The sequence below is a fragment of the Cricetulus griseus genome, chromosome 2 (genome assembly GCF_003668045.3).
Source record: "Cricetulus griseus strain 17A/GY chromosome 2, alternate assembly CriGri-PICRH-1.0, whole genome shotgun sequence".
NCBI lineage: Eukaryota > Metazoa > Chordata > Mammalia > Rodentia > Cricetidae > Cricetulus > Cricetulus griseus.
In genome coordinates, this window is record NC_048595.1 from 62,840,429 (window position 1) to 62,854,404 (window position 13,976).

Sequence of the window (13,976 nt, forward strand, 5' to 3'; positions counted from 1 at the left end):
ACAGTGATGGCCTTATCTTTTAGAATTCACTATTTTTTTTTTTTTGCCATTTGCTGCTCATATATGTTGGAAGATAATATTTATAGTTTGCATTACTTTACTCCAATTCTGTCTCATGAGTATTGATACTTTTTCACTCTGCTTTTATTATTCTTCTAGTAGAATTCACATAAATGGCTATCAGAACTATTGGAGTCATGTGCATGCCGAGAAGTTTTTTTATAGCAGAGTGAAATGAAATTTTTTTATAAAGAATAAAAGCAGGAAAGTGGCACTTCTTGACTGGGGTCTTAAAAATCATTATCTAATAAGAATTTTAGAACATTTTCATACCACTGATGTAAACTTGTTAAAAGGAAGTATACCGAAATACCTGAAAGAGCCATTAAAAATTTATGATACTTATTTTAATTTTGTGATAGGCATTTAAACTTGTGTGTATCAGTTTCATCATCTTTAAAACAGAAGCTATTTATATTTCTTGTGGGGAATAAAAATGAATTAAAACTTTAAATTTTCATACAACATTTACTAAACATACCTAACACCAGTTATTTTATTAGGATTTTTCACATGCTATGTTAGAGAATTCTTAATAAAGTAATTTAACTGTAAGATATATTTGGAAGAGATTAAGGTCAAAATACTTTTCATAAATAAGTGAATAGCTAAACTATATAAGAACCTTCTACAATAGCTTACTGTAATAAGTCTTCATGGGATCAAATCTATCTCCCCAAATTATTGTATGATTATTTTTTGAAAAATTCTTAAGAGTTTTTTGTTTTTCTATGGTAACTATAGTTCATAAGAAGATAAGAAGTGATTACAGAATAACAATGAACTTTGTTTTAACTTTACTTATCTCTTCATTGATGCATAATACTCCAGTGCTTATGTAATTCTTATAGTTCTTAAAATATAAACTATTAGAAAATGAACTCAAAACCAGGGATTATTTATAAATATTCATAATTAATGATAATATTTAGCTATAATATTCAAATATGTGGTGCTATGGAACTCCTTTGCCTTCAGAAATAATTAAAATGGTGTAAAGGTGTAAATGTGGGATACATTTCACTTTCCTTTATTCAATACTTTAAAACAAATATAATCTCACTTTGTATGTCTAAGGAAACTATGAAAATGAATACCCAAAAACTCTTTATACATACACAGCCTCTGCATTGAAATCTAATTAACTTTTATTCCATGTATAATAGTGGAAATAAAAATAATAGCATTTTATCAGAGGAATATTGCCAGCACAAGTCATACAACAAAATCAAGTGTAAGTAATGATAAATTTTATGTTATTAACTATTAAATCTTCCTAAAGAACATAATATATCCCAAGGGTAGCCACTGAATTAGATCCACTCATTGGATCATTCTATAAAGCATTTACTAAATACTTTCTGTATTTTTTTCTTTCCTGAAATGGTGAGGGACCCTAAAACATTAGGAACTGGAACTAAGTAAGCTGCATGAAATGACTTTCCTCCATGATTTTGTATATTCTTTATTTCAAAAGAACAGAAGTGATTTTTGATCACTCTTCTGGTTTGGTTAAAGGCTCCTTGGTAAAATACAGTGAACTGGAGTACAAACTCTGTTCCAAAAGCAGTAATTCAGTCTTTAGGGAACAAGAACACACATTTAGGGAAGTTAGCAAAATATTTTCTTCTTTTGGTCTTTATTCTTTGATAATTTCATGTGTGTTAGATGAATATTAATGAAGCTGACATGGAAGTAACAGAAGTAAACTGATCTCAGCAGAAGCAAACTGTCTTTTAATATCAACAAGAGAGGGAGGACACCAGTCTCTCAACCAGAGAGGGAAGGGTACACATGCGGCATGGTGAGGGGTAGGGGTGTTAATAGGGTAGGAAAAGATTCCATCTACAGGTCAGGTCTCCTCCAGTTGCAAAATAGGGCACAGCAATAGAGGCTGGCATACTGATCTGATCACCAGCCGCAACAAGTGTTATCAGTCAGCTTTCCTGCCCAGAGAGGCTCAGCCCACCTGAGGCTTTCAGTTCATTGGCCCTTCAATCCATGAACACAAGATATTCCAATCATATTCACCCCCTACTTCTCTTCTATAACTCCTACCAGATGCACAGCTCCATGCTCCCCTTCCAACTTTATGTTCTTTCTCTTCTTTCCATAATAACCCATTGTGTAAAATAAAACTTAATGAGTCTTCAAGGATTGCATTAGGGAATGTGAATTTTATCAAAATATATAAATCTCCTATATATCAGGGCTATGAAGAAATACAGCATTATCTGCCAACTTGACACAGCTTAGAATCATCTGAAAGGAATAGTTTGACTGAAGAATTGCCTATGTCAGACATGGCCTGTTAGTAAGTCTATGAAGAATTATCTTGATTCTTAACATAAGGTCCAGTCCACTGTGGGTGACACCATCCATAAGCAGGTAGTCTTGAACTACAAAAAAAAAAAATCTATCTATATAAGAGCCTATAAGCTAAGCCAGAAAGATAGCCAGCATATAGCTGTCCACCATGGATTTTGCTACAAGTTCCTGTCTTGATGCCCCTCAATAATGGACAGTGGTGTGATGAATTCCTGGAAAGATGCTGTCTGCATAGGCTAATGGACTGATAAAAACTTCAGTGAGTACAGACTTTGGAATATTGTTGATCTCATGTCCTAATTACAATTTCCCTCAGGCTATCTTTAACACCCTAAAGAGCCTCCTTGGCTACCTAAGAGTCTGACCTAATATCCCAATTAACAGAAAAAAAAATCTTTAGAATAAATCAATAAAACCCCAATCTCCAAAAAAAAAAGGACTATGAATGCTATCAGACAACATTGAGGCATAGAGTTGAGATTTTTCTGTTTGTTGTAACTACCCACTTAATGTTCCTACCAATGTATTTTTTAAAATTCCCTAGTTTATATCTTTCTTTGTTCTTTTATTACTAAAAAACTGCATGAAATTATTTTCTTATTGGGGAGCTATATTTGGAAAGACATAAATACATGTTTCTAGGCTTATGGTCACTCAAATTTGGCTGCAGAATAACCTCTTATTCACTTAAGGAATGGGTTTTATTGTTTTTTGCTTTGTTTTGTTTTTGTCTTTTTGCATTGACAGTGACTTGCAAATGTAAGCCAAATAAATCCTTTCTTCCCTCAAGTTACATTGGTCAGAGTGTTTCATCACAGAAACTGGAAAACTGCTTTAACAGTTAATACTGTTATTAAATGCCATTGAAAAGTGTTAATAGAATCAAGAAGCCAAGAGCATAAAAGTCAGCATCTGTGAACAAATGACTAATAGGGGTTTCTGGAAGCTCTAACATAGACATGCACCACATACATGAATTTAGGGATATGGGAAAGATTTGTTATTTAATAACTCTCCATTTTCTACACTTTTAGCATATTTATTTTGACACTGTTCATCATCTTGAAAGTAACTACAGCTATAATACAAAAGAACAGCAAAACATGTAAATTTTGTACAAAATTAATAACAGAATTTAGTAGCATAATATGCAGATTCAACAAAGTATCATTTTAAGAGTTCCCTAGTGTGTGTATGTGCACACACACATGAGCTAACAATGAAGTTAATATCTCTCTCCCATCCTTTAATTGACTGGGTAGTAAACTTGATACCCTAAATCTCCCTGGGGATCATAGCCTTTTCTTTATGGAATCTTCCATAGAACAACAGCATTTGTGGAAATATTAATAGATATGCCATAACCAAGAATATATGAAAAATGTGTCTATACATTTCTATAGATTTATAATGCACATTTTACTGAAGGCTCACAAAAAAGAAGTCTTTTAATACTTGGTTTACAATAACAATTTAAGCCTGAACCACTCCCCTCCCCCCCCACTATATTCTCATTAACTTCTGGCAAAGTACTATTCCATAGAACACCAAAGGCCATAAAAAATTCAGCATATGTTAATGGGTAATAGCCTAAAAAGCAAGAAGCCAAAATAAAATAATAAAATCCAAATACTTATATAGGTCACCCTTCTTCCATTCTCCGGAGAAAAAAAACAAAAACATGTTGTCCTAATCCTAATATGTTAGAACAGGATCTTTTTTGGAGATAGGATTTTTACAAAGTAATCAAATAAAAATTAGGTCATTAGTGGGTCCTAATCTAATTTCCTTCTGTCTTTGTTAGGGTTTCAATTGCTGTGGAGAGACGCCCTGACCCCAGCAACTCCTATAAAGGAAAACACTTAATGGGGGTAGAGGGCTCTCTTACAGTTTCAGAGCTTTAGTCCATTATCATCATGGTGGAAAACAAAGCAGCATGCAGTCAGACACGGTGCTGGAGAAGGAGCTCAGAGTTCTACATCTTGATCCAGAGGCAGTAGAAGGAGCCTGTGTGTCACGCTGGGTATACCTGGAGTATATGAGGCCTCAAAGCCCACCCTTAGAGTGACACATTTGCTCCAAAAAGGCCATACCTCCTAATAGTGTCACTGCTCATGGGCCAAGTATTTAAACACATGAGGCTATGGGGCCATTTCTATTCAAACCACCATACCTTCTAGAAAAGGTAAAACAGAGACACAGGGAGAAAGACATATAGGAATATATTGTGAAGACACAGTGGGAATGTGTCTATATAAGGCATGGAATACCTAAACAACAAGAAAGGAGGAGGAAGGGACAGGACTAACACAGCAACCAGAGGAACTGGTCTGGCTGACACCTTGCTATTAGGCTGAACTACCCTACAGAACCTCAATATACTACACTTTCATTGTACTAAGTTACTCAGTTTGTGGTGCTGCCTTACAGCAGTCCTAGAAAAGCAAACACATTTATTATCATCACTGTTACTATTACTATGTGTGGTGCTGGTAGCAGAAGCCAGAGCCTTCCACACACTAAGCCTAGATTCTGCCACTCCATTGAATCCCCCAAACCTTGTGTGAAAAGTTAACCCCCATTGTGAGGTATTAAGAAGGCAGGAACTTAGAAATCTGGCCTACTTGAGATGAGTGAGATTAGACCAGTTTTTCAGTTTTTTGTTTTTTGCTTTTGTTTTTTCTGTGAAGACCTTAAGGCTGAATTGCAGTGGCTTAATAGGAAGAAGACAGAAAGGGCTTCCTGTCTATCATTGTCATACACTGAGCATCATGACTGCCTGCAGAAGGTTATCACTAGATGGGGCCCCTCCATGTGCAGGAACATGTACCCCAAAGAAATGTCATTTCTGTGCTAAGTATGAATCTGGTATTGATTTAGTAGCAAAAGCATACACTAATTACGTGATTAGAGTAGACAGTATTCCTCAATCTATTGGAAACCTCAGTGATAAAACAAGATTTTTCTTTCTACTTGACATATCTGAGCTGAGACACTGTCTTCCCTTGTCTTTGGACTCAACCTGGAACTTAGACATGAACTTACACAATGAGTCCTAGCTTATAGCCTTAAGGCTCAGACTGGAATTAGATTGTTGTCTCTCTTTAGACCTCCATTTCCTAACTACAAATCTAAAACTCCTCAACTTCTACAACTCTATGAGTCAATTGGAATTGAATATAAATAATGCTATATGAAAATTTGATAGGGATGAATCTCTGTGCATATATATACATATACATATAAAAGCATGCATGAACACACATGTATATACATACATATGCCACATTGGATCTGCTTCTCTGGAGAATTCAGGATAAAGCACAATAGAATAAAGCACCTTAGAATATAAATGTCAAGAACCATACAAAAAAGAGGCTAGAGTTGACTTCTAACACCACCCATGTTTTGTGCTCATTCCTGCATTTGTACCCACCACACCATAGAACAATTACTTATCATCCTCCTTTCTTCTTTCTCCTTTCTGTATTCCTTCTTTTCTTTCTTTTGCTTGCTCTTTCTTTCTGACAGAGTCTGACATCGCAGCTCAGGTTGGCCTCCACAATATCTTGTAGCTGAACTTAGAATCTACCCCTCCTGCTTCCTCCTTCTGAGTGCTGAGGTGGCAGGTGTACTCTAGGGTCCAGTTTCATCTAGAGCTAGGAATAAACCAAGGACTATGTGCCTCCTTGGCAAGCACTCTACCAACTGGTCAAGAAACTCACCCACTGTGTCTGAGCAAGTTTCATAATAAGTAAATAATACATGCTGACTAATTAAAATGATCAATTAATTCCTATTGTATAAACATATAAATAGACTAAAGTAACTCCAATATTTTTCTGTGTTCTTTGTAAACTAAACTAAATGCTGGATCAGATAATCTGGCTTTTCTTTTTGGTAAAAAATATATAATCATTTTTGTTTTAGAAAAATAACTTGACTTCAATAAACATTAACAATGGAAAAAGGCAGAAAAATATTGTTTGTAGTGTATTATTCATAACTGTACCTCTAAATCAATTTTGTTCCAGGAACAACATTAATTAGGCAAAAGATTTCCATGACAGTAACTATATACTATATAAAAAATAGAACATGTAGGACTGCATGTAGGCTCAAAGGTATAGTGCTGGCCTGCCACACATTAAGACCCCAGGTACAACACATAGAATTGAAAAGGAAAGGCTGGGGAGAATCAACTACATGACAGATACTAAAGTAGGGTAAGACTTCAAGTGCCTATGAATAAAGAATAGAAAACTTCCATACCAAAGCCAGGCTTGGGAATGTAGCTCAGTGGTTAAGTATTTGCCTGGCAAGTGAGAAGCTCTAGGTTCCATCCTCAGCATTACAAAAATAAGTGAACAGATAAATAGATGAGCCAGAAAAGACAAACTCCAATACATCACATCAAACTAGCTAAGTATGCACTAAGAACTTCCTCTCATAAACAAAGTTCACAGAATATGAATTAGGAAGTATGTATCCTCAAAGACAAAGCAATAATGTACATGCTTCTTAAAATGGGCAGATAATGAATTTAAAGACCACTTGAAATGTTCTGTAATAAATTCAGTTGAAAATTTTTCCTATGTGTCTGCATTCATTTTGTTTTGATTTTGCAGGCCTGGAGATTTAACCCAAGGCTGTGCTTGTATTAGGTAAGTGCTCTACCACTGAGTTACATCCCTACCCCCATCTGATTCTCATGTAAAAGTAACTTTATTGTCAAACCCATTAGATTTAAAATCACCTAGGAGACAGGACTCTTGGTGTGTCTGTGAGGAGATGTCCACAGAAGTTCAGCTGAGAAGGGAAAATCTACCCTGAATCAAAGTGGCATCACCATCCCATGGATGGAGGTCCAGACCAACTATCATTCAATGTTCATTGTTTCCTCGCCAAGGAAACAAGCAAAGTAAATAATACAGTATTTATAAGAGACCTGAGCAAAGTGAATCTGATATTTAACTCAATTTAGTCTTAAAATGTCTATTGTATATAAAAAACAGGAAATTATTTTTCTACTATCTATGGTATTGTATCTAAAATACTCTTAAGAAATTTATTCCCAAATTTATTTGAAATTAATGAATACATATTTAATTTTCAAGTAGTAAATCTTTTAAAGACTAGTTTTTACATAATAACTTTTAGAAAGGAAAACAAGCGAACTGTATCCTTGCTCTGTTTATATTTACCTTCACATGGTTTTAATTAAAGAAATGGTTTAATGTTCACCTTTAGCTGTAGTGTCTTCTCTAAGTTTTCAATCTTTCTTTCAGCTTTTTTTAGCTTCCTTAGCTCCTCTGAGGCCTTGAGAGTGCGCTTTGGGGACAAAGACCTTGAGCGTTTCACAGGTGGTTCCTCGAGAATAAAACAAGGACATGGTTGAACTGGCTGAAACACAGGATTATGAAAGACATGCAAAATTAAAGAACAAGTAATTTTGAATACTAATAATGAATTATAAAAAAAAACTCCTGCATGGAATACCCAAGAAATAACAAGCGGAATTACCACAGTGCTGCAGCTAAAGGTTTCTCTGTGACTCGTTAATGAGAATATTCATTTACATTTACATTGTTTCTTTCAGAATAATGATGTCCCATTAGGGAAGACTAAAGGGTTATAGACTCAGAAATGCAAGAAACCTCATTACAAAGGAGGGGATAGAGGCTGGTCTAATTGCTCTATAAGGGTCCAAGGTTACACTTGATAGGACAACCAGAAACAAGAGGGAAAGGATTTTTCCCCTTTGAAATAGTTTAACACACTGTGAAGTTGAAGGAACAATATGCTTGAGGAATATAAATACAACAGACAGTAGATCTTATACCATAATGACCATATGGTCATTAACTGTAATGTGGCTAACTAGAGACAAGAATGTGTGTTTATATTATGTAGCTCCATATACCAATCTGGAGACAGAATGCAGGAAAATGGCTATAAAGCTGGGCAGCAGTGTTCTCCTTTTATGCATGTCCTTACAAAAAAGAAAAAGGAAATGTTTAAAATACACCTGTTCTTCCTTTCATTGTCTTTGGAGGTAAAAACAGAATATTCAAACTTCAGCAATACAGCAAGCAACCAAATTTGGTCCTATAACTGTTTATAATCTTATGAATGCTTTCTCTCATTTAAATAAGGCTTGGGAAACTACCTCAAAATGGTAAGAGCTACAAAATATAATGATATTATGATGAATAAATAAAATCCATGCTTCTGAAAGTTACTAACAATACAATAAGGCAAAAGCAACACTGCCACTGATCAGTCTTTTTTAAAAGGTTTCCTTCATTAAGGCAGCTTGTTCTACTCATTAAAAAACAAGGAAACTAAAAAAAACTCTAACCAGTTTGTGCTTACACAAAACACTCTTCTGATGTAACAGGTGTGAGAAAAAAATGTCTAAAAAGCCTTACTTTTAGGAAAAACTTACTTCAACTTAGCTATAACCTTTCTATCAGTAAATATTCTATAGAATATTCTGCTGCATAACATAAATATGTTCCCATATTTATGGGAAGCATAACATAAATGCTTCCCAAAAAAGAGAGAGAGAGAAGTAGAGAAGTATTTAAAAATATGCCATGGAAAATTTGCTTATTTATCTTTATTGCTACCATTTGAATCTCTAATTAAACAATTAATATTTCAGTATTTTATATTCCATATGTCCTGTACTTTACATATCATACTGGAACAAAATATGAATATTATATACATTTTCCTTTTACTTAAAATATAAATTTACTAAGTAATTATATTTTGAAATAAAGTCTATCAGGTAGATGAGGGTTACTTACCAAAAGAAAATAAGTTTTTAGTTTCAATGTATATAAGGAAAGAAATGTGTGCTTCTCTTTGTTTTTGACTTCCTCCCTTGCCTTGCCAGCCTTCTCCTGACAAATGACTAAGATGAGAAAACGTCTCTACCTTGTGTTTTCCTTCAGCGCTCTTCCCTGAGAAACTCTGGCCAGAGGATCTACAATCCAACAACTTTTCATTTGCCACTTTCAGTTTCTTCTGTAAATACTCGATTTCAGACTTCTGTGAGACAATTAATGTTTCCAAGCTTGAAAACGATGGCTGTTGAGACAACTGTTATTTAAAGTATATGTGTAAATCCCCAGATACGATTACATTTTATATCATATACAAATATGAGTACATTTCTATTACACCAAATAAATCACATACATTCTTGGGAAAGCTCATTTTAACAGCAGACTATGAGCTGTAAGAGGTTAAAGGCCAGCTCAGTCATTATATGCACAAGACCCTAGGAGAGAGTCCAAGACCTAAAATTCTAAACTTCCTTTATTTAAACCATATCATTTTAATAGTGACATTACTCAACTAAAATACCAAGGATATACACAAATGTCTTCATAAATAGTGTTATCATATAGATTTTCAGGAAAAAAAGTTAGATTGAAGCCCCATGGCATAAGCCTATATTTATAAATCTATAAATCAATCATTATAAGCTTATGATTAGAGACAAATATCTCCTCACAGAATACTCCTCTCAATCCTAACATTGAGAGTCACAAGAGCATGGAATATGAATCTAGGGATGGAAAGCACCAGCATCATGGAGATATTGCCAGCCTATGAATTATCACAAATTAATAATCATGCTCCAAGAATTCATAGACATTTTACAATCAATTTACTATTTAGGATTCTCTTTAGAAATCTGTTCATATGTAATAAACTTCTAGTGGTTAGTCCCAAATTTCAGTAATAGGAATCAGAGGAAACCTGTCTATAAAAACTAGCTTTCTACGATATTCTACCATTTTCACTGGAAGATTTGATACCACAAAAAGTCATGTACAAATACTTCTCCAAATTTGCCACTTCCTTTATAAAGGATAAAACACAAAATCATTATTGAAAATGGTGTTTTCACTGATTTAACCTTTTAAGATTTATGCTTTTTTTATGTGTATGTGTTTGTGCTTGAGAGTATGTATATGCACCACATGCATGGAGGAGCCCTAGAGAGTTGGAATAGGACATCTGATCCCTGGCACTATAGTCACTAATCATGGCTGGCTGAACACAACCATGTGGGTGCTGGGAACTGAATCCAGGTATTCTGAAAAGCAGCAAGTGATCTTAATCCCCAAACCATCTCTCCAGTCCATTTTTCTGTATTTAAATCACATTAAAATGCCAACCCACAGGAAGTAAATATTATCAATATGGCTTCAGAAGTCCTGAAAATAGTTTTATAACTTTAATTATGCACAGTCCCATCTTTCCCAATGATATTACCAAGATCTTTGACAACATAAAAACACATACATATACACATGTGTATATAATGTGTGTGTGTGCCTATCTGTGTAAGTACATTCTGAACAAAGGTAATGCTGTTTTGTTCCTATTTCTGTTTTCATTTTCATTAGAATAGGAAAAAAATTCCCCAATATCAACATATAGTTTGGGGATTCAGGAACTATTTTTATTTGTATGCTTTTACTTTTAGGATTTCTTTGCATCTAAAACACCTGATTAATGTCCAAGGGTTCAATTACCATACTGTGAACATTTCCTTCATAGTTGTTTGTCTTCCGCTGTCAATATCAAACTCATTTTCTTTTGGACAATCTTTTTTGTTGTTGTTTTTCAAGACACGGTTTCTCTGTATTGTTTTGGAGCCTGTCCTGGAACTTGCTCTGTAGACCAGGTTGGCCTCGAATGCCCAGCTCTTTTGGACAATCTTAAGCCTCTTTTCTTCCAGAGTCTAAGTGACTTGCCCTTTTTCTTCTTTCCCCTATTTTAAGTATCATACTGCTTTTATTCTTTAATTTTTCCTCCTATTAAAATCAAACATATGCTGTATACAAATATTTCATTTTCCAAAAAGCTGAACAAATTGAAAAGGTATACTGCTCTTCTCTATGTCACCATCAAAAATTACAAAGAAGATATACACATATATGATATACAATATATAACACTGAGTATCAGATATCATATACTATATGTTATATACTGTATACATTATGTCATATATCACTACATCATAGTATATGTTTATATTATGTAGTATACCTACATATAATGCATGTGATATATATTATATGTATATTTTGTCTGAGATAGATTTGTCTGTTTTGCCCAATCTGTCCTGGAACTCACTTCCTAGACCAGGCTGGCCTTGACTGAAACATCTACCTGCATCTTCTTCCTAAGTGTTGGGATTACATGTGCCACCAGCTGGTTACAAAGAATATATTAACATCCTGTCATTTGCTAAATAAATTTTTAATAATTGTTCAAGGTCAACCTAAATTTTAAAATAAAACAGAAGAAATATAATTTTAGCTTATGAGTATATGTAATAAGAAATTTGAGGTTCATTTTAAAAGTGAGTTTTTAAGATATCCATGGATAAAATATGTTAAGCTAAGATTGTTAAAAAATTAATGTGTATTGATTAATAGGTCAAATGTTCATAAAGACATTAAAAGGCTCTGACAGAAGATACTGCTAGTGAAATTATATCTTACTTATATTATTTCCATTATTACTAGTGATATTTCTAATAATAAAACAGATAATCAAGCAGCAGTTTTCAAAATTCAACAAACAACTGTTAAATTCTGAAAAAAAAAAGATAATTCAAACCCGGATTGGATCAAGAGGATAATGCAAGCCAGAAAAAAAGGGTTGAATTGGTTTTGAAATCATTAAGCAGAGACACTTCTATCTATCATCCTACGTATCTTTACTCTTTCTTTTTCAAATTATGTTTTCATGTCCTTCAAATAAGACACTTTCTCTTGATTCATCCCTCTGATGAGAGATTCATTATTAATGTTTCACTTTTTCCCTTAAAACAACCATCTTTTGAGTATAGTAAAGTACAGGTATGGTGATGAATACTGTAACCTCAATGCTTAAGTACAAGGGGATTGCTGAGCATGAGGTCACCCTAGTATACAATGAAAATTACTGGCTAGCCTGGGCTTCAGAGCAAGACTCTATCTAAAAAAACAAAAAACAAAAAACAAAACAAACAAACAAACAAAAAACACCCATTGGCCAGCCTGGACTTCATAACAAGACTCTGTCCTAAAAACCCCACCCAAACCAAACAAAAACTCAAAACTAACATGTTGTGTAAAACACACTGTTTTGTACTGTTCTGATGCAATGAATTCATTCATGATGGCTCCACTCAATTTTTTTCAAGGAAAATAGGTCTTTTTCTAGATATATCTACTAATTTTCCAAGCAAAGCACATCTAAACATTAGTTTCTCCCAATCTATGACTTCTACACATTAGCAATATTGTGAGAGAACTTTAATCTGCTATAACCTTCTAGAGAAATTAAAAATATGCATAAATACACTCATCATTATATATACACTAAGGACTCATAAATATATCCATGATAATTAAGTAAAGAAGGCTATACACAACACAGAGAGTGTCACAGAAATGCATAAAACAAAACTGAACTTTCACAGTGTGGGAATTTTTAATTGGAAGGATTAAATGTGAATTTTCATAGTTTTATTTTTTCAGTGACCAATTAATTAAATTTTTCTACAAATAAAAGAAATAAATACAACTCTGAGCGTAACTGCAGACTTTCAAGGGAGAGATTATAATTCTATTCTTTAAAATGATTTTTAAAAATCAATATAAATTCAAAAATATTCATAACACTTATTTGTGTGTACGTATGGTATGGTTGGTACGCATGTATAAAGGCCAAAGAACAACTTATGCAAGTTTGTTCTTTCCTCATCCTTGTGGGTCCCAGGCTTTGAACTCTGGTCCATGAGCTCAGCAGCAGGCACCTTTACTCATTGAGCCACCTAGTCACCCCTCAAGGCTCATTGTCAAGAACAGCTTTATAGGTGCAGAAATACTTAAGTATTTCCTGGAGGGTTTTTTTGGTTTGTTTGGCTTTTTCTGTTTTTGTTTTTCTTTTTTTGTTTTTGTTGGGGTTTTGGATTTCTCTGTGCAGCTCAGGCTGTCCTGGAATTCAGATACCCACCTGTCTCTGCCTCTGCCTCTGGAATGCTGGGAGGGATTAAAGGCATGTGTCAGCATTGCCCAGCGTTTCCTAGTGTTCTTCTACTCCTGTCACCTATGCCACCCAGTTCCCCCTATTATTCATATCTTAAATTATCATTAATCAATATCCAAACATTATTATTAGGTAGAAAGTCTATTTAGTTTTCTTTAGTTTTTACTTAATGTCTTTTTTTTTTATTTCCCATCTAGGGTACATTGTAATTGGTTGAGGTTCCTCTTGACTCTACAATTTCTCAAATTTTCCTTATTTCTGATGAGTTTGATTGAATATTATATGATGCACCTCCAGCAGACTCTTTTCCTCATACTACACTAGGGTTATGAGATTTGAAGAGAAAGATAATACAAGTACCATCATATCACTGGCATTGCAGCACTATAAAAGAAAATGTTTAGTCCATTTTCTATTGCTGTAACAAACACCTAGAGCTATATCATCTATATGAAGAAAAAAGACTTATTTATCACAGAGTTTTAGAAGCTGAAAGTCCCAGCAAAATGGCTGCCATG

At 34.1% G+C, this 13,976-nt stretch overlaps 1 protein-coding gene across 4 annotated transcripts in view; it reads right to left on the minus strand.

Annotated features, from left to right (window-relative positions):
* LOC100755760 (centlein) overlaps positions 1-13,976 on the minus strand; it is a 279,351-nt gene that overhangs the window by 146,896 nt on the left and 118,479 nt on the right. For all 4 annotated transcript variants that reach the window (XM_027400365.2, XM_027400366.2, XM_027400364.2 and 1 more), the window contains exons 9-10: positions 9,334-9,498; positions 7,633-7,758 (exon numbers count right to left, since the gene is read on the minus strand). In XM_027400365.2, the coding sequence (XP_027256166.2) occupies positions 7,633-7,758; positions 9,334-9,498 (291 nt within the window). The remainder of the gene's footprint in view (positions 1-7,632; positions 7,759-9,333; positions 9,499-13,976) is intronic.